Here is a 21457-nt window from a genome sequence, read left to right as displayed (position 1 = left end):
TGTCTCCAAAGACCTACAACACTCCCATTATCAGCTTGCTTACTGCAGAAGAGAAAGCAAGAGATCATTAAAAACTATGTCCATCCTGGACTGGTAAAATATGGATTATGACATATATAAATCCAAAAAATTTTAGCAAAGAAAAAAAATTTTGCTTGATGAAATGGTAGTTGATGGATCTGCAATATAAATAACTTATTTTAAACTTACCAGTGTAACTCTACTGCTTTATGATTAGTGTGTATGGCAGCATTTACAAAGGATGTTACTAAATACTGATTTTATACATGATTACAGCTGTTCAAAAATTTCTGACAATCAAAGTTTTTTAGTGATAATATACAACACTTACTTTCTCAAGGCTTGCTTCTTTGATGACACCTGCCTTTCAATTTAAAAAGTTCCTGTGAAGTGCATTCTATGTTAAAGTGTCCATAACCTCAGAATGAATGTGTTCATGTGTGTGTGCATACATATTCTTTTGCTTTGCAGTATGTGCTTTAAAGTACACACAGTTCTTTGTAACATGTATTCACACATACATGAGTATGGTCTACATAGTAAAAGTTCATATATATATTTTTTAAATATATATATATATATATATAAATATAAATATATATATAAACTCTGCAGGCAAGTAGTACTTCACTTGTTATAGCTGAAGTCCTTTAAAAAAACTAAGTCACTCAGTTAACATAGTATAGCCAGTAAATTAAGTTGAAAAGAGAAAATGTGAACGGAAACACCATTCTTGACCATCTGTCAATGGCATTCACATCCGTTAGGTCGGGGATTTTTATTTTCAGTTGCGAAGACCTTCTTCGTAAATGGCCCCTCTTGCTATGGGAGCCTGTTCTTTCTGACGAACGCCTTCCAAGGCTTTCACGATGTGAGCTTTGTTTTCTGTACTGGATTCCTGAGTTGTCAAAGGATATAGTTGAATTTCGGGCTTCTGTAACGCTGGTGGTGACCTCGTTGCTTGCCACCTCATTGTGAATTTCAAGCGATGTTAGCAGAATGTTTCCATGGGTGTCCACCTGGGGGGAAAAAGAGAAACATAAATTCTTTCAAAAGACTTGACATCGATGAGCAGAATGTGGGTGTATGTAAATCTCCAAACCCATACAGATCTAGAAAAATAATGTAATTATTTTTAAGCATGTGATAATCTTAAAAAAGAAATGGCACTATTCAGCTGCCTAAAATAAGGCAAGTGCTTAAATACTTTTACAAACAGGGTTATTATACTACCAAACATCCAATACAAAACTGTACTTGGCAAACTCCACCATTTTCTTCTCCCTCTGAACCAGACACATTTTAAAGGATGGTGCAGTTCAATGAAACCTCTGCATTGCTGGCAATGGAGTGAGAGAATAAGGGATGGATCCTCTCTCTGCTACAGTAGGAAATTAAATTAAACTGGCTAGATTTTTTTTTTTTTTTAACTGTGATCTAAAATAAGATTTAAAAAAGTGCCCGTGAAGTTTACTAAAGCCACAAGAACAGTTCTGATGTGCTGAACTCTGTATTTTATAACTTATCTCCTGAAGTTTTCTTTCCAAAGTAATTTGCGGAGTTTTCCAATCATGACAATTTTTAACTGCAGAGATTTTCTGTCTGAGTGCTTGGTCTTAAAAACCAATGAACTTAAGGCATAGAAGAAAAGGGGTGAATTGACGAAATAGGAGGGACTCTTTCACTGCCCTATTCCAGAGGCAGCGACTAGTGTTTAGCACAAAGTATATTTATTATGCTAACAAAGTCTTGTTGAGAGAAACTTGACAGTGATTTCTATGTAGATATTTTGTTTAGTACTAATAATACTTTGCTTAATTTAATAGCAACTGCAAATACAGAAAGGTCAATGTTTGTGTTAGCAGTAACTCATACCCAGTCAAGGACTAGACATCATCCTGACAGACAAAAAAACCTGGTCAGCCATATCCCAGAGAGCTCCATACAAAAATCAGCAAAACCCTGTATAAATTTCCAAGTACAGAGCATGCCATTTTCAGTAATAAAGAAAAAGGCCCTGATCATTTAGAGTCCTAAAATCTGAGCCAGACTCTTCAGTCCTCCCAAATGGCAAAAGAGGAGCAGCACAGAGCTGTGTATGGCTCCTTCAGTCCAGAAACCTTAAGAGTTCCCATGAGTGGCACTGAGGAGAAGTTCCAAGCAATGGTGTCTGAATCAGTATTTGATAGTTTCATTGGTGGGGCAGCACAACCCCCATGCCCAGGCCCAGGCCCAACATGCTGAAGTATTTGCAGTCAATACAGGTAATGCAGGGATCAGCTTCAAATTTTCTGCCAGTTTTGGGACAAGGAAAATGATGGCTGAAGGTAAAAAAAAAAAATGTCACGTGCTGGGTATTTTCAGACAGATAACACATGTGTGACTCTGTTCAAGAGACTTTAGTTCTCTGTGTCAGAAATAGATAGTGATTCATGGAATACAGGATCATTCCCAGTTTTACACATGCAATTTATTCATCCATAATTCATCGCACAATTAATACATTTTTCTAACCTGCCACATGACCTAGCTGTGTCAACTCTGTAGCAGTTGAACACCTCATTCTAGAGGCATCAGTGATTGCAAAGATAGACTATTGTCACAGCCTTTTGAAGTTTGCACAGTCATCTGATACCACGTCCTTTACAAGCTGTGTGATGGATTAAAAGGATGCGCAGCTATGTGTCTGTTCATACGCATTTAACTTTTTTCATTCCTATTGAAATTTTGTGAAATGGATATTTCTTTCATCGATTATTGATGCTTCAGCTTATCTCATCTCAGGGAAGACAATTATGATAGTATATCACTAATGATTTGCCAAGGTGCTTGCAAATGGAAAAAAAAAGAATGTAAAATGCTATGAATGATATATAGGCAAGTAGGAAAAAAATTCTAAGGTATCTAACAAATCCTGCTGCTGTAGGCAATGACACATTATGCTGATGAGTGCCTATAAATAAAAATAAACAATATGAACAAAAATAATGGCATGGAGAAACTTCAGTGGTGATTAAGAAGAATTGATTTTCTCCATCGCAGAAGGAAGATCTCGAGGTTGTATAAAGGAGTTTATGCTGTTGAGCAGTCTTTGTAACCAGAGAATAAACACAAGTGTAAAATACAGTCATGGATATCATCACTTCTTATGGTGGTCTCTGAAAAAACTGATTCAGTTTCTTCTGTTCTTTTTTTTCCCCACTAAGAGTACAAATTATAATCAGGATATTTTTTGCACAACGCATAAAATATCTCAACAAGCTGTTTTTTCCTTGTGAAGCTTAAAACTAAATCTCTCATCCAGACCCCCATGGCATCAAATGTCATCTTTCCCATCTCCTCCTAGGCTTTGAGAAACATCCTTCAGCTTACTAAAAATGTCATAGCAGAGACCATTTTGGTGGGCTTCACCCCGAGAGCCCTGCCATCCCCTTGCAGGTCTGTACTCCTTTTCCTTCCACCACCTCAGATGTCAACTCTTCTTTCCCTCAGGATTTCCTGATGTCTCCTGATTCTGTCTGCCACCTACATAGACACAGATATCAGCCCATCCTGGGTACTTTGTCCTTCTACACTGAACCTCGACTGTTGTGAGCTGTCAGTTGAAAGCCTGTATTATGGAGGGTACACCTATGCATTCAGGCTTCTCTTGAGAAAGGAATTAATTTTATTCCTATTATTTCCTTGCATGGCACAGCCTTCTTCACCTTATCTGCCAACTTCACATGCCACCTTAACACAGCTACTGCCTTTGATGTGCCAACTTTTCACTGTTTGTCACTGCCTCTAGAAATCAAACCAGAAAGGCAGTCAAGAAAGTTGAAACTTTTGTGTAAATTCTTTTTCTGAAGATACCAGTATGTCCTATGCAGCTGCATGACAGTGTAAATTTTTCTCAAAATGTCAAATGAAACATATTTGGAAACATGCTTTAGAAATTCAGCTCTTTTCTAAAGGAGCAACAGGCTTGCATGTCAAATATGAGGAAGGAGCAGATGGAGAGAAGAAGGGGTCTGCAGAAGCTAAATCAGCCTCTGCTCCACAGATACTCTTGAGATTTATTCTCTCAAATTGATTCCTTCAGAGGTTTTGAATAAACCACCTAAGCTGTTGACAACATTAGAACACTATATGCTAATACTTTGTGACAATCTTCAGGTGATGTCTTAAAGTATGAATACTTAATGCATGCAGCATGTTAAAAGGTATTTACACATAAACATGACTTTAGAATCATTTAAACAATGATTTAAATTACTTTGACAAAGGTACACAAGCTCTCTCAACAAATAAAGAAGCAAACTAATAATGGCAGGGTAACCTGTGCAAGTCACCTCATGCTTGCCTGAATATACAGGGAAGGCAAAATCCTCCATGAGTGAACACGAGTGTTGCTCAGTGGCTCCAGGGAAAATGTTACCCCAGGTATAGATTAAGAAAAGTAGCTGACTGGATTACAGGCAGTCATGGCTACGTATGACAAACGAGGCCAATGTCGTTGATAAAATTTAGTTTTACTCTGTGTGAGCTTTAGAATACAATTTTATCACCTGGCTCAAAAATGTCACTCTATGCACTGGAAATTCTCCCCAAAATGCTAATAGCAGGCTTTACTCTCAAAAATGCTGTTATAAATTAGAGAGGAAACTGTGGATTTGGCCAATTTCCCATCAGTTCTTACCATCCTTCTTTAACCAAAGTATTTCCCTTTTTTCACTTCTCTGCCCTGTGCTTCCATTCTTTTTGCAGCCTTCTTTCTCCCCACTTTGGCTCCCCTGAAGCCATTCCTTCCCATTGCTTCACTCCATGTTTGGTTCTCACATCTCCTCCCCAGCACAAGCAAGGGTTGGTTGTTTCCTTGGAGTGTTTCCCAGTAAATTAATCAAAACAGATGAAAACAGCTGAGTACCAAATCATTAATTACTTCTCTGCTGAATCAGCATGGATACAAATATGCAAAATCAGCGCTCTTATTTCAGAATAAATTTTTATCAAACTCCATCCCTCCCACCTTTGAGCTTCTGCACCAGGGTGAAGTGACTGAATCTCACATAAGTTCACTTTGAGAAGCAGATTCACTTTTGAAGGTTCACCATTTCTGAAATATACATATTATAGTATAAGTGAAAAATTCAAATACCCCAGCAGCCTAATGTCATTACCCAAAAATGACTGTGACTCACCCAGCTGAAGCCAGAAGGAGGAGAATTAAGACAACGTTCACAAAGAACCTGCTCCTTGCTCTTGGAGGCACACCCCATCACCAGTGGACTCAACTTGGATTATATGTTCCAGGTCCAAAACTTCAGTGCCCTATTATATCTGGGAAGCCCTAAATCTACTTCTTAATTCTGCCTAGGATCCAGGCTCATTTAGATGTTAGCTATTCTAGTTTAAAAACAAAATATAACAGCTGTTATTAAATACCTTTCTCCAATATTTTTTTTAAAACTTCAACTTTAAAGCCAGTTTGAAAGTACTTTACTAGGGCCTGAAAACTACCAAAAGCCTTGATTTATTATTAGGTAGAGTCTGAATTGCTTCGAGTTCATTTAGTTCTCTGTTTAATATTCCATAAATTTTAAAGAGTATGTTACAATGAAATCTCTTTTTCCTCGTAAGTCTTTCAGAGGGAGCATTTTGCTCAAAAATAGGAAGCATTTTGTTCAAACCCCATAGGTATGTTTACTTGTTCATCAATCCCAAATTTTCAAATACCATGTAAACCCTTCCCATCATGTGAAGCAATATAAATGCAAATAGGGGGTTTAAATAACATAATGAAAAGCTCTGTCTCTGTAGTTAGTCTTGCATTATTTTACATCAGAATTAGTATTTAAGTACATACAGAATCACAGAATATTCTGAGTTGGAAGGGACCCAAAATGATCATCTGGTCTGACTCCTGACTCAGCTTCAGGCCATTCCCTTGAGTCCTGTCACTGGTCACCAGAGAGATCAGTGTCTGCCTCTTTCACCTTCTTTACTTATGCATAAATGGCTTTCCAACATGTAGAAAAATATGCAACCAGGCCTTAAGTTTTATCTGTGCTTAAAGAGAAATACATTGACCACAGTATGCCTTGGATATTTTAAAATAATTTGAAACTGCAGACAAAACAAAAATTATAGTGTTGAGTGTTCTACCTGAGTCTAAAATTGATACTTCTCTCACTGCCATTTAGATATGTTTATATTAATTAAAAAGTATCAAACAATAGAAGAGGTAATTATGTTATATCAGTTTAGTAGATGAGCCCAGGATAGCCAGCAGAACTGGGAAGATGGAAAGACCTTGAAAAACAGGGAAAGTATGAAGAAGCAAACTAATTAGGAACTTTCATATTATTCTCACTGTCTATCAAGTAATAATGAAGTTTTACAAATAGGCTTGATGTGTTTCAGTGGAGGAAGAAAAGGAAACAAATGCATAGTCCTCTTGCAGTATTTCACATTGTATGGATTATTACAGTCTCTGAGATGTCCTATGAATTGCACATACAATCCTTCTTACTGTCTCAGGATTTGCACAATTCATACTTGTGCAAAGTGGTTGCAAAACAAAACTAGTATGTGCATGAGTCTCAGGGCACAGTAAATGTCCCCACCATGAGCTACAGGATGAGTGTTCTTCCCACAAGAACTGTGCTTATCACCCTTGACAGATATATTTCAAAATTTGGTACCTACTCATCACAGTGGTGATATAAAAATCTCCCACTGTTAAAAAAAGCACTGAAAAAAGTATCCAGGGAAGATGAAGATACACAGGAGAATACTGCCAGTTTTGCTATTCTTGTACTTCCCAATTTAAACTGAGTGATAATTCTTCCACAGAAGTCAAGATATTAATTTCACAATAAAATCCCACTTATCAGAAGGGTTGCTACAATTAACAAAACTGCTAAGTAGATGTAAGTGGCCTGAGCCTCTATTCTCAGCAACGCCTGGTGGGAAGCTGCTGCCTTGGCCAACAGCGGGGGTTGAAGCCAGGAATCTCCAGAGCTAAAAATACATGCAGACACTGCCTGATGAGAAGGGCCTTTTTATAAAGGGTTATTGCATTATTCTTGTCAGAGGAAGCTCTTCCCCCATGTCTGCCAGCCATCGCGGGTTTGCAGCTTGAATGAGCTTGTGTGATTGTTACCCTCCTGATTGATACTCTGGGGCTGAACTTCTGGTCCCACTAGACTGAAAACGTAAGTTGCCACAGTTTTAACCAAAAAGCAATGTTTTCAGCAGGGGACTTTAACATACATCACATAAGCCCTGTGGATTGGCCCAGAAGGAGCAATGTCCAAAACACATGCTCACCATCTGATTATGCAAGCAGCCTCTACCACAAGAGTGAACAAGTGAGAACAGGATTGCCTTAAAGCTCTCATGCTGATTTAGCCATAAATTAGGCTTTATCTGAGTCCTATTTAAAATTAACAACTCATGTAGCAGAACTGAAAGCTTTGAGAGCTACAAATGAAGGCTCAATCTGCCAACACAAACAGGATAAATGGAATTGATTTGTAACAATGGTGATCAATTTTCAAAGGAAACATTTTTAGAGACCACCTATTCTTTTCTGACAGTTTTTCTACAATCAGAGGACTTTAATTTAAGCATCAATACCCTGTCAGGAGAAATATTTTATGAAAAATAAAAATTAATTTCTTCCTTGATCCTAGAGCTTGCCCTCACATATGAAGCAGAGCATCAAGACTTTCAAAAGAGAGTTTTCAATCCCAAACAAGCACGTGTATGAAAATTGGTTATACACAAAAAAAAAAGCAGCATCCTGTGTTTGTCTTAGTAACTATGGTTTACTGCAATAGGCTGGAACAATTCAGTGAGGAATACTATTTACAGTGCATTATCTGAAATAAAATGTGATGCAAAAGCAGTCAAAAGCAGAGACAGCTAAGTGTGAAATTTCCTCTGTAGTCAGCCGCTGATCCACAGATGAGTCACTCAGAAAGGATCACTCAGGTTTCATCTCATCACCAGCTCTGAATCTTCTGAAACCTTTTCCAGAGATTCAATTTAGTCAGACGTGCTTCAGCCATCATGCCACCTTCAGCAGTGCTGCACAGGAGAATACAGAGCAGAGTTTTTCTCTCCCCACTGCTTTTCTTTGACACCTCTGCAACGTGAGGACACTGGCTGTGCCAATTCCATGCTGCAAGAGCTCTTCTTTCCCTTACACCTGGAGCTATTTAGCTCCCTGGTTTCAACACATGGACAGAGCTGGACAGCAAGCCATCATGCAAGCATTGAAGCCAACAGACAGCTCAGCAGCAGCAACTGGTGGAGCCTTCCTCAGCACAGCAAGCCTTAGTGGTAGCACATCAGGAATAACTGAGAGAAAAGTACCTAAAAGCCTGGCACTGAAGAGGCACATCCATAGCAGCAGCACCAAAATGGGGGTGGCTGTGCCAGTTTTGGCTTTTCAAACCCATAACCTCTGACAATGCAAACACTCGTTATGAAGAAGACTTACTGAGCATGAAGTTACTGCTTTGCAAAGCAGTTATCAAATACAACACAAACATACCCACATCTGTGCATTTTGTAGTCTAGAATATTTTTTAGTAAAAACCCCCTTTTCTCTACGGTCCAATAAGACTAAGAAAGCAGGAAAAGCCCTTTTGCTACTATTAAGAGGAGTGTTTTTAACCAAGCCTGATAGCTTGAATTCCAGATTTTAGTCCTCTTATGTGTAAATAATAGACTAAAACAGTAGTATCCACACTGGTTCTATTGGTTTTCATGGGCTAAAACACTTCTGCGTGGAAATAACAGGCCATTTTCCCACTGCCTTTTCTTGTTCCTTTTGCCTGAGAGAAAGACACTGTCTCAGCAGCACTGCCAGTCTTAGGAACCACAAAATAAAAGCTTGAACTCAGGGCCTGAGCACCAGGCAATGTGTTAAGCTGCCCCATCTCTGCTAGTGCTGCCTCCCAACACAAGGGATTTCCACCACACCACCAGCCCCTCCTGACTCTGGCTGGACCTGATACAGCACTAAGTTGTTCTATCACTACACCCTACACTCACAAGTTACAGCATCTGATGTGGACAATAAACTGAATAATGTTTATTTTTTTATTTAGCTCAGTTTGTTTTTTGATTTGTTTTGCTTTGTTTTCCTAGTGCCCTGAGCTAGTATTCTTAATCAGTGGCAGGCAGCTCATGCACATGGTTCATAAACAAGCAAATTCAATTACTAAAACAAAACAGCAACAGAGCAACCCAAAATAGTAGTCAGGAATAAACTAATAATAACACCTTCTTCCAGTTTTATATTTGGGCATTTTTAAATCTCCTTTCCAGCACAGCTTACATTTGACAGTTATAAAATAGTGGTGATAAGTGCAATGTGGGCTGTCTGCTTTTGGCATTCTCCCTTTCTTTAAAAATGTCGCTCAGCCCCAAAACACATGAGATTGGAAATATTTTCCAGGATTAGAAACCTTCCCTTTCTGAATGGAATTACACTTCATGGAAGACTGAAGCCTCAGGAAAACTACAAAACCATTAATTCCATTGAACTTGCACGAAGTAGTCTTCACGTGTGTCTCTGAGCATCCCTTACTGTGCAGTAGTGGGGCACACTGTGTAAGCCTGTCCCAGAACATCCAGCACCGGAGTCACAACTCTAAAGCAAGAAGTAAGCAACTGTTATTTCCATCAGATTCAATGATTTTCAAGAGCCACCAAAGGAGAGATTGGAAGTTAATCACTCTTTACTACCCCTGAAGTGGTCAGAACCAAGGTTGCAGAGCTTTCAGGTACTGTCTTCCATAGAAAGTATGCTAATCCAGCAGGATCCACTCCTGCTGCATCCATGGATATCTGTATAGCATGGAAAATGGTGGACATGATCCAGAAGATAAGACATTTTCCTGCTTCAAGGCTGTGGTATCTCGAAGCCATGGAAAACTTTGTCCAAAGTAGATCTTTTATATTTTCCCTGAGATGCGCATCTTGAAATGCATGGGACCTCTTGCCTGTTCCCATCAGTTTCCTATGCTTCACATCTGCCAGAGTTTCTCAAATGAGAAATTTGATATCCTATCTCCAATGAATCTTCTATGTATGTTTTGTTTCAAAGGAAGATTTCCGATTAGCTCTACCTAATGTTTCTGTCTGTTTCTGTTGCATGCTGGCACTGCTTCTCTGAAGGCACTGAATCTAGAAACTGGAACAAAGCTCTGTTGAATTCCCCAGCTGAGGCCTGAGGATAAAATGTTTTCTACACAGAAAGGGACCATACCATATTATTTATCCTGTGTTATTTGATCAGCAAATATTCGCAGTAAATATGAGTATATATGATTCTACAATGCACACAGTGTTTCCTTTCACACCTGGGACTCCAAGGGACAAAGTGACACAGTCTCCTTTAAACTCTGGTACACTGAATTTGTATCCTTATTTGACAGAATCATAGAATCTCTTAGGTTAAGAAGTCCCCTAAGGTCACTGAGTTCATCTGTTAACACAGCATCATGTTCACCAATGAAGCATGTCCCCACATGCCACATCCACATGACCTTTGAACTCTTTCAGTGATGGTGATTCCAATGCCTGACTTCCTTTTCTGTGAATAAATGTTTCCTAATATAGAATCTAATCCTCCCCTAATGCAACTTGAGGCCACTTCCTCTCATCCTGTCACTTGCTACGTGGGAGAAGAGACCAACCCCCACCACACTACAACCATGTCTGGAAGTGCTGCATCTGAACATCTTTTAAATATCTCCAGGGATAGTGATTCAACCACTTCTCTGGGTAGCCTGTTCCAATGTTTGACAATGCTTGCTGTGAAGAAATTTTTCATTCGTGCACAGTTGATATTAAACCAGCAGAAAAAGCAGAACAGTTCATTATATTTGCTTGGGATGCTTCAGGAACAAAAGAAAAGGTTGTAAGTCAAAAGCCAGGAAAAAAAAAAAGATGGCTACATGGTATGAGCAGATCCAGGATATAAAAATGGCATGAACTGGGTATAAAAATATACATTTTCATTAGTTAAGGTACTTAGGAATATTTTGAAAAATGTAGATAAATTGATCTCAAGACAGGAGAACTGTCAGGCATGGGTTAGTATTGGACCCATTAACAAGCCTTGTGCTGAACTATGTAAATCATTTAAATGGATGAGATACACCAGACGGTTTCCAGCAGGAGAATTAAACCTTAGTGTGTACATCTGCATTACCTGCTTGCAGTTAAAATCTTCTCCATGGCTTTCAATTTGGATACTCTTTTATTTCCCCATCTGTATTTTTTTATTATTATGACTATTTATTTTTCCAGTAAAGGGAATTCCTTTGTCCTGATATCTTAGTTCTAAGTAGAGCTGCCAACTGTGGTGAGAATCTGGTTTCATAATACAGTGGAAAATACGTGTTTACTGGTTTAGAATTGTTTCACATATATGAGTGCTGATAATTAAGTAGTTCGGCATTACATTTACTATAGCAGACAAAATCATTAGGATAAACAAATATAGCTTGAAATTACTTTTATGATACTGGTTTTGATAAACAGGTAGCAGTTTTGTCACTGTGAATTCTTCTAATTTATAGCTGATAGAAAAAAAAAACAGTCTTACTCAACAGAACTGAATGAAAAAGCCTCATTGGGAGTATTTTAGTTAAAAAAAAAAAAAAGATGTTCTATTCAAACTGACATGGCTTGTTAATGTCAGATACTGCTGAATACCTTGAAGTTTTCTTCCAAAGATTAAAAAAGGAGGTATTCACTGGATAAAGTAATACTCCAGGCAAGGAAATAGGCTGGAGTATAATTAGCATAGACCTTGCCAATACCATGCTTCAGAAATCAATCTGAAAGTTTCTCTAGGACTTACACTTTTCTGCTGGTTTTTAACAGCAGCAGATGACAATACCACACACAGCATTGAACTATGCTGCCCAGTTAATTAACTAAACCTTTATCTGTTCTCTCCCATGGTAAATGCATCTCCTCCAAGTGAAGTGTGTGCTCCAAGGAAAGGTGTGCTCAGATCCTAGATTTGCTTACACAGGAAATGTACATAGATATTTAAAATCACAGTTAGATTATATTTGATTTAGAAAAATAAACACCTTTGTAGATCTGAGCCTTTATTTTCAAGCTAGCTTCCCTCCCACTGTCTTCTTCTTACATTTACTTGTCATACAGATCATACTCACTTCCACATCTGTATGCCTACATATGGTGTTCTATGTCGTTTTCTGAAAATGAAAATGGCCAAGGTTGTCCACAAAAAGATGTGGTTGGTTGTCACCAGATGGTGATGTTTTTATGCAAGCCTTTTTGGCTTTTTCATACCGATAGTCTTTGTGATGTAAAAATAGAGTATCTATAAATTCAAGAAACCTACCCGACTGCCTTCAAACCTTGAGCGATCGTTGTTTGCCTTTGTTGTTTTTTCTGCAAGTTTCTTCTGCCTTTGAGGGCCTTTTCCAAAGAAAATGTAGTTGACAAAGGCGTATTCAAGTAAGGCCAAGAAGACAAACACAAAGCAGCCCATGAGATACATGTCAATGGCTTTAACATATGGAATTTTAGGCAAAGTCTCTCGTAGGTGAGTGTTGATTGTTGTCATAGTCAGCACAGTCGTAATTCCTACACAAAGAAAAAAGATCACATATCTTACAACTCCAAGCATTCCATTTTATTTTCCTTCTTGGCAAATATGCTTTGTCAGTGGGAAGAAGCTTAAAAATTTGTAAAAGACGTCTTGCAGGTGACATCACTGCAAAAAAAAAAAGGCAAAATTAAAACTTGATGTATTATTATTCTGTTACAATTACTTCTTTCCTTTGAGTGGGGGACCAGCTAACAAAGGGGTCTGGCACCACTGCCATGAGTTAATGTAGCTTCATGGAAGCCAAGTGTAGCTGTATTGAAAATCTCCTCCATGGAGACCAAACTGATGTATAACAAGAACCGTGCTCACACAGATGGTGAAAGACTCCTCACGCAGTTTTAAATTTCTAAGAGTTAGGCAGCTGGTTGATGTCAGTCCTCCCTGTAGCAGACAGGGAGAGACAGGTACTTTTCTTGAGCAGTTCATCCCATCTAGTTTAGATACCTATTTCAGGAAAGGACAATGTATAAGTGGAATTTGAGATGACTAATTTGGAGCAGTAGGCTAGTTACATAGAAACAAGTGAGGTGAGCAATGAGAGACAAACAGGTATGTGAATTTTTGGAAGGAAGAAGGAGGGAGAGTAGCATTTTTACAGCAACAAACTGGACACTAATAAAATATCTACAAAATATCTAGAACAACCTTTTGTCAAGGTATTTATCTAAGGATGGACATAGCACCTGAAAATATATTACAGAGTACTGTTATGAAAATCTGGAAAGAAAAGCAAATTTATTGTCAGTCTGCCTGAATTCACAATAAACTGCAGGATCTTTATCTCTGCTGGAAATTCTATGGGAATTGCAAATCACAGGTTGCTGAAAACACTGATTTGTGGAATAAGTCTCATTTCAAGGCATTATAATAGTTCTCCTCCATTACTATTTTCTTTGATTCCATAATTATACCATCAGTTTACATGTAGTCACTAAAATACAGGCAGAACAAAAATAAAGGACAAAATAAAATTGCTGACATATAATAAAGCACAGCTTCTTTTACCTGAAGAGACAGAAATAAAGACAATATAACTCAAAATCAAGCTGTCAGTGTAAGGAGTGTTACTCCAGGGAACTGTAGTAATACCCTATGAGATTGTGTAACAGCTATTTTGGATATTTAGTAGGTTAGTGTCATGTGGTTTTCAGTGTTTTTTCCTCTAAACTGTGAAACAAGTATGCATTGATGCCAGATGTCTGGTGATCTGGAAGATTAGGCACTCTGAATAGAAAGGTGGCTATCACTAACCAAAGGGAAATACATTCCCCGGGAGATTCTGGAATCCTGTGGCCAAATGTCCTTCTGAAGCTCAACAATTTATTTTAAAGCACAGCTGGAGGAGATAAGCTGACACTCCCCTAGACAAAAAAATAAGATAATCTGGTGATTATAGTCCTTCCCACAAGGGAGGACTCCAGAGATTATTTTCCTCACTCTAGGGACTGAATTTAGCAACTTCTAGGGCTAACTAGTAAAAAGGTGAGAGAGCAGAATTGGTAGGTTTGAACATTTCTCTTGAGATCAGTCCTATATCACCGTTTGTCTGCAGTGTCCATAGCACACAGTCTCTGGAATGAGCTGGCCTTTGCTCTGCACCTTTGCTTCAATCTAGAGGCAACTATTTGGTTCAGTGCAGCGAGGGATCAGGCACGGGGGCAAAACATAGAAGTGAATGAATAGAATCAGGTTCTTGCAGAGAATATAGGCTTCTTGCAGGGGTTGGATAAAAGTTTGTGTCCCAAGAATTGCACAGGGAATGCTTGCTCGAAGAAATACTTAGGAAATCAGGTATACCTTCTCTGTACTGTGCTTTTCAGAGCCAATCATATATGTCCAAAGGCTATATTGCCTTTAAACTTTTATACCAGTTCATGTTAGGATGCCATGTAAGTTCAAAGACACTACATAACAGGGAGCAGATGTTGCCTCCCCTGGAGGCAGGAAAGCCCTGCAGAGAGACCTTGACAAATCAGAGGACTGGGCAGGCAATCACCAACCATGTGAAATTCAAAGAGGGGAAATGCCGGATCCTGCACCCGGCATGGGGCAAACCGCAATGTGCAGACAGACTGGAGAACAAAAGGCTGGAGAGCAGTGCTGCAGAAAGTGCTGGGGGTCCCAGTGGATGGCAAGTTGAACGTGAGTCAGCAGTGCCATGGCAGCCAGGAGGGCCAAACATGTCCTGGGGAGCATCAGGCACAGCATGGCCAGCCGGGCAAGGGAGGGGATTGTTCTGCTCTGCTCTGCTCTGGAGCAGCCTCACCTTGAATATTGTGTGCGGTTTTGGGCACTGCAATATAGAAAAGATATTGAACTATTAGCAAGTGTCCTATGGAGGGCAACAAGGATGGTGAAAGGTCCTGAGGGGAAGCCGTATGAGGAGCAAGTTAAGTCACTCAGTCTGTTCAGCCTGGAAACCTAACTGCAGTCTACAACTTCTTCATGAGGGGAAAAGGAGGGACAGGGACCGATCTCTTCTCTGTGGTGACCAGTGACAGGACCCAAGGGAATGGTCTGAAGTTGTGTCAGGGGAGGTTTAGATTGGATATTAGAAAAAGGCTGTTCACCCAAAGGGTGTTTGGGCACTGGAACAGGCTCCCCAGGGCACTGGTCACAGCACCATGACAGAGTTCAAGAAGCATTTGGACAATCCTCTTGAGCCCATGGTGTGACTCTTGGAGATGGTCCTGTGCAAGGACAGGAGCTGGACTCCTGTGGGTGCCTTATGGGACCTCCCAACTCACCATTTTCTGTGATTCTGTGATACCAGCTTAAGACTAATAAGAAGGGGTATACAAAGGAACATAGGATTAGACCCGTGATACTGAAATTTATTATACAAATGCCATTAATCATGTGACATAATCACCAAGGCACTAATTGTTTTCTGAGAAGAAACTATTAGATGGATTTTTGTCCTCTCAAAAGGACTTTCTACCAATTAGAAATAGAACATCTGGTCTCCTGAGCTTGCCTTGTACTCTCTTATTTTTGATCTAACATTTGTTTTACAGTACTTGATGAACTTGTGTTACACAAAAATGGGTCACATGAGACAGTCTTGCTCCTTAAACAAGGAAAAATCTCATGAACCTGTAACAGAAGGGCATGGAATGTCACTGGGTATGGTAACTTCTGTCTAACCATCTGTTCTCTGCAGTCCTGGCCAGTATGTATCCAGATGCTTCAAACACAGTTGTGTTTGAAGTGCTGCCCTCACTTGATCCACCTGGGTGGATCTCTGCTATCCAGGAGCTCATTTATGAACACATCAGAGATGTTTGGGCTCTATGCCCCACTTCCTATTAAGCTACTTCTTAGCTTCAAGCTGCTAAACAAACCCTGGCTGCTGAGTGGTAGTGCCAGACTGTGTCATGCCCATATGTACCAGCTAACCCACAGTATATGCAGAATTACTGCACAGTAACTGCAGTTAATCTACAGTATCTCCAGCTACCCAAATTCAGATGCTGGATAATATGTTCCGCAAAGGTGACTACCCTGCCTGCTTTGGTATGTGGGACCTTGGGAGACACGGGGTAAGGAATCGGGGAGTCACAGGGTTGGAGTCTGAGTTTGCTGAAAAACATTTTAGAAAAATAAGGGAACTAGGGAGTATGTTCCTCTTTTAAGAAAATAAGAGAATACAGCAGGAAGACAGCACAGACTTAGTGACAAGTTTTGGGTAATGGGGGAAGTGACAAGGTATGTGTAATTGGGAAGCACAGGGTTGAAGACAGAATTTGGGACAAGATGAGAAGCAGAAGCATTTATAAGGACTTATAGATCCATTTAATCTTCCTTAGCTATAGGAAGCTTCCTTAGCTATATATATATATATATTCCTGAGTATGCTTCTGTAAATGATGAAATATTTGCTGGGAGATATTGTCAGAGAATCTGTCCTGGTTCTGGCCAGGACAGGGTTAATTTTTGCAGTACCCAGGAGGGGACATGGCTAGGACCCAAAGGCTATTCTATACCACCTCACTATACCACCAGTCTTTTTCTGGGAGGATGTTTCTCTTCAGGTTGGGGCAAGTGTGGCCGCCATTGAGTCGCGAGTTAGTTCCACAATGAGCATTTTTGCTTGGGAATCACTCTCTCTTTTGTACAGTTTTGTTATTAGTATGTTGCTGTTCTTTTTCATGTCTTATTGCTGTTTCCAGTAAATTGTTCTTACCTCAGCCTGGGATCTTTGCCTTTTGTGCCTCCAATTCTCTCCAGCCACTCACAGGGGGAAGGGGGACGGGGTAAAGAAGGCAGCAGTGTGGTTTTAGTAGGACCACTAAATTGGAGAATATCATTCCTAAACCATGACAGAATCACAGAATGGTTTGGCTTGGAAGGGACCTAAAACATCATCTAAGTTCACTGCCATGCGCGGGGACCTTCCACTAGATCGAGTTTCTTGAAGACACATCTAACTTGGCCTTCTACACTTCCAGGGATGGGGAATCCACAACTCCTACGGGCAGCCTGTTCCAGTGCCTCACTACCCTTACAGTCAAGAACATCTTCTTAATCTAAATCTATCCTCTGTCATTTTGAAGCCATTCCTCCTTGTCCTGTCGCTACATGTCCTTGTATGAAGTCCCTTTCCAGCTCTCCTGTATGGCCCCTTTGGATACTTGAAGGTGCTGTAAGATTACCCTAGAGCCTTCTCTTCTTTACACTGAACAAAACCAAATCTCTCGGCCTGCCTAGACTGGAGAGGTGCTCCATTCCCTGATCACCTTCGTGGCCCTTCTCTGGACTCACTCCAACAGGTCCATGACATTCTTATTTTGGGCACCCCAAACATGGATCCAGTATTCCAGCTGGGGTGTCATGAGAGCACTTGAGGAGAAGAATCATCCTGCTGGCTGTGCTGATTTTGGTGCAGCCCAGACACAGTTGGCTTTCTGGACTGCAAGTGCACATCGTTGGGTCATGTTGGGTCATCCTTGGCAACCAACACCCCAAGTCCTTCTCCTCAGGGCTGTTTCTCAATCCATTCTCTGCCCAGCCTGTACTTGTGCTTGGGATTGCCTGACCCACATGCAGGATCTTGCACTTGGCCTTGTTGAACTTCATGGGGTTCATGCGAGTTCAGCTCTCAAGCTTGTCAAGGTTTTTCTGGATGGCATCCCTTCCCTCCAGTGTGTCAGCTGCACAATCTTCTAGTGACCTTCCCTTATTTAAAGGATACTTTGATCTGAAAAGTCCTTGGGCAGGAATCACATACCTGTTCCAAATCCATGCTTTTCTGTCATGAGGTAAATGACACTTTAGGCTGTCACAAACATGCACTTAACACACCATGTACTCTGAGGGCTAGGTGGCATGGTGTGGTCCATAGTTGATGTGCCCCTGTCTGCTGAACTAGCAATGGTTCTTGAAGTCTGCTCCTGCCAGTGTCAGTTAAAGCAGACAGGACCTCAGGAGGAGGCTTGGAGCCACATTTGTCCTCCCACACTGAGCTGGACTAAAGCCCATGCTCAAGTATGATTGTGGAGCTGGTGTCCTGGATGAACTTACTGACAACAGCATTAACTTTGATGAGAACAAGTCTGGGACCTGTATGAGCAGCTCATGCCAGAGATGTAGTGGTAGCTACACTCTTGCATGAAGGGGAAAACATCACTTTTGAGGCAATACTGGATGACATGATTTTGACACAAATTATTTTGGAATTTCAAAACACTGACATCATGTTGTAGTTTTTAACAACCTCTGAAGGCTACATTAAATCTGACATTTTAATGTCCCACTCATTTTTAGCACATACCAAGGGCAACTCTTGCTGCTGATGCATCATAATTGATCCAGAATGACACCCATGATAAAATGGTAATCAGTATGGAGGGCATATAGGTTTGAAGAATAAAGTAGCCAATATTTCTCTTTAGCCTGAAGCTCAGTGAAAGTCTTGGATAGGCACCTGAGAAAAGAGAGAGGGAAACAGTGTTATCTATACTGAAGGAAAGACACATGTAGATAGCTGCCTTCAGTTTCTACACATTTTGTGGGGTAGTATGACATCTGCAGAACAGTAGGGATGACACCTTCACTGTATTACGCATTTGTATTAAAAGAAACCTTGCAGTGAATACAGTGATAGCCAAGTAATTTGTATTTGGGAAGAAAAAGAGAGACAGTAAATTACTTTAGACTATTGAACAGATAGGTGAGCACCAGTTAGTTTTTAAAAAGAATTGCTTAGGTCTCCAAATAAAATGCTTATCCAAGCACACATTTTTCTGTATAGAATTTATATTGAAAGAATAAGTAATGTGCATAGTTTTTCATTTACAATGAGTAGTTGTTCAAGAGATCAGACTTCTTAATTACATCTGAACTATGAGAAACATGCAACCTGCGATGTCAAAAATAAATTGTAATTATTTCACTAAAGGAAGAGCCTTCAGACTAGACCCTCTAACATCAATTACAGCCAGCCTGAATTTTTCTTCCAAACGTATTTAAAAAAAAAAAAAAATTGTGTGTATATATATATATATAGCTCATAAACAGTTACAAACAGAAAAAAATTAACAATGAAAATAATTAATTACCTAAATACCAAAAATTTCAAAATGGTGTATATCTTACTAAATTGGTGTTAATCTTACTGAATACATTTTGGACATTTATATATATATATACTCAGACTAATATATTTATAAATCTCAAATTGTTAAAAATAATTGTGACTTTTTTCACTGAATGCAAAGATGATTAAATCTGAGTACAGCTGCGTAAGAAAAAGGTAGTCATTCATACATTAATTCCACAATTTCAGTGTTCACACTACCGGTCTTAGATATAGTTCTAACAGCTCATCTAAAAGATCTAGTTAGTCAACATCCTAAAAAAATATTCATCACATACCAAGAACCCAACCATGTATTAGAACACTTCCCACCCATTCTAGTGCAAACATGTAAAAACTATGAAAGATTACATCTAGAAAAGAATTTAAAAAAACCCCTTCCCTTTAAATTATATTCATGTGTTTGCATTATGAGCTTAAGAAACTACATTTGCCAATATAGACATGAATGATGGATTTCCTAAGAAAGAAAGGGAAAGAAGGAATAGAAAACTGCAGATTTCTCTCCATCACATTCCTGATAGTTTGTTACAATTTGAGTCAGACAACAGAAAAATTCCACACCATTTCCAGGCAGCAGGAGCATCAAGGTAATATCAAAGCTGTGCAAATATCCTTAGCTGTTGTATCAAACAATCTCAGAACAACTATCACCAGGAAAAGAAATATCTGGTACATGTATCTGGTTGCTGTGATTACTTCAATCAGTAGCATTTATTCCAGAATGAAATGCCTTTTAGTTTCACCAAGAGAAGTATATTGGTGGCATCAGAAGGATGTATTTCATCCTAATTAGACCAAGGTTTTCTGCTGTCTGGAGCAGTTGACACAATTTTCAGCAAGCAAACATCTATACTGCAGCTTGCTTAACATCTTCATTTTCCAAAAAAACAATGTTTCATCTCAAAAGACAAGTTTTCTCATTGAAACCAGGCTTGCTTTTTTTTTGCAAAGCTTAACATTTTCATTTGGATTCTTATGAAAATGCTTCTGTGGCCTTGGGTCTGCAGATTATATAAATAAAACAGGAGACCATAATGAAATATATAAACTCTGCTATCATGAAATACATTAAAAATGCAGCAGACCTGATCACCTTTCTGCAATAAGAGTAGAGCATCAGACAGAAATCTTTATAAAGCTCTGTTGAGAAAAATTACTTCATAAAATACACTACCCACTCAAAGGACTCTCTATAAATGTGTATAAAACTTTTCAAAACTCCTGTCCAGGACTGGATATCTGTGAAATATTATTGATAGAGATGACAACTGAAATACAGATTCTTTAATTAAATACTATGAAGGATTAATTCAAGAAAATTCAGTAGAACTGAATCACTGAATCGAAGTCAGTTTTTGGTTTTCTGCAGAACCAAGGACCCTGAATGCACTAGGGAAATTCAGAGAAAGAAGAGAGAACTTCACTTTTGATAAAGCACAGAAAATGGTGTGGGTAAAAGAGCTGTGTATCAAGAGGGGAGAGAAAAATGTGTCAAATATGTTAGTAATGTTCAGTAATGAAATCCCAAACTGAGAAACCATATAACAGAGTGTGCTTTAGACATTTATCTCGAATGCTTCACCTGTGACCATCACCCATTACATCAGCACCATTTCTGTCTAATTAGGTAAGGTAATTACTGAAACTAGCGAGATCTGGCCGTAAATGCGAACTCCCAAGAGAGCTGACCTCAAGGCTAGAGACACCAGCCTAAATATGCTTCAGGCACCAGGGTCTTTGTCCTGAAGTTGGAACCCCAAAACCATGTCTAGGGCCAGGGCTGTCAGTGCCTTCTGTCTTCCTGCTCTAGAGTAGGAGTTGACTGTAACAGATTCATAATCTGACAGTGCCTTGATCCTTTTGAGTTGCCTTGTGTCGTCTCTCAGACACCAGCACACAGCTGATGGACGTGGTATACCCCCTACATCTTTTTGATCAGCACGTGGATACCATGAAGACTGCCTTGTGCCCTCTCAAATAGCTGTTGATTAAGCAACTCATTTGAACTGCTTACACATGAGCTTGGTGTCTAAGCTCCAGCTCATCCAGTCAATCTAGCAAATGAAACCTAGAGAATTATTCACCACCTCGTAAAATGGACTCCTATAGGTGTACTGAATTTGTCTCCAGACTCCACCAACTGCATGGACTAGATTCTGATCAACTCAGACACCTAGTTC

The 21457-nt window shown here is 39.5% G+C and overlaps 1 protein-coding gene across 1 annotated transcript in view; it reads right to left on the bottom strand.

The window, feature by feature from the left end:
* Positions 1–590: 590 nt before the first annotated feature.
* GABRB3 (gamma-aminobutyric acid type A receptor subunit beta3) overlaps positions 591–21457 on the bottom strand; it is a 114176-nt gene continuing 93309 nt past the window's right edge. The window contains exons 7-9 of the mRNA XM_068182673.1: positions 18450–18602; positions 12407–12651; positions 591–1040 (exon numbers count right to left, since the gene is read on the bottom strand). Of these exons, the coding sequence (XP_068038774.1) occupies positions 690–1040; positions 12407–12651; positions 18450–18602 (749 nt within the window). The 3' untranslated portion in view covers positions 591–689. The remainder of the gene's footprint in view (positions 1041–12406; positions 12652–18449; positions 18603–21457) is intronic.

This window comes from Anomalospiza imberbis, chromosome 2 (assembly GCF_031753505.1).
Source record: "Anomalospiza imberbis isolate Cuckoo-Finch-1a 21T00152 chromosome 2, ASM3175350v1, whole genome shotgun sequence".
NCBI lineage: Eukaryota > Metazoa > Chordata > Aves > Passeriformes > Viduidae > Anomalospiza > Anomalospiza imberbis.
This window is presented reverse-complemented; position numbering and strand designations above follow the sequence as displayed.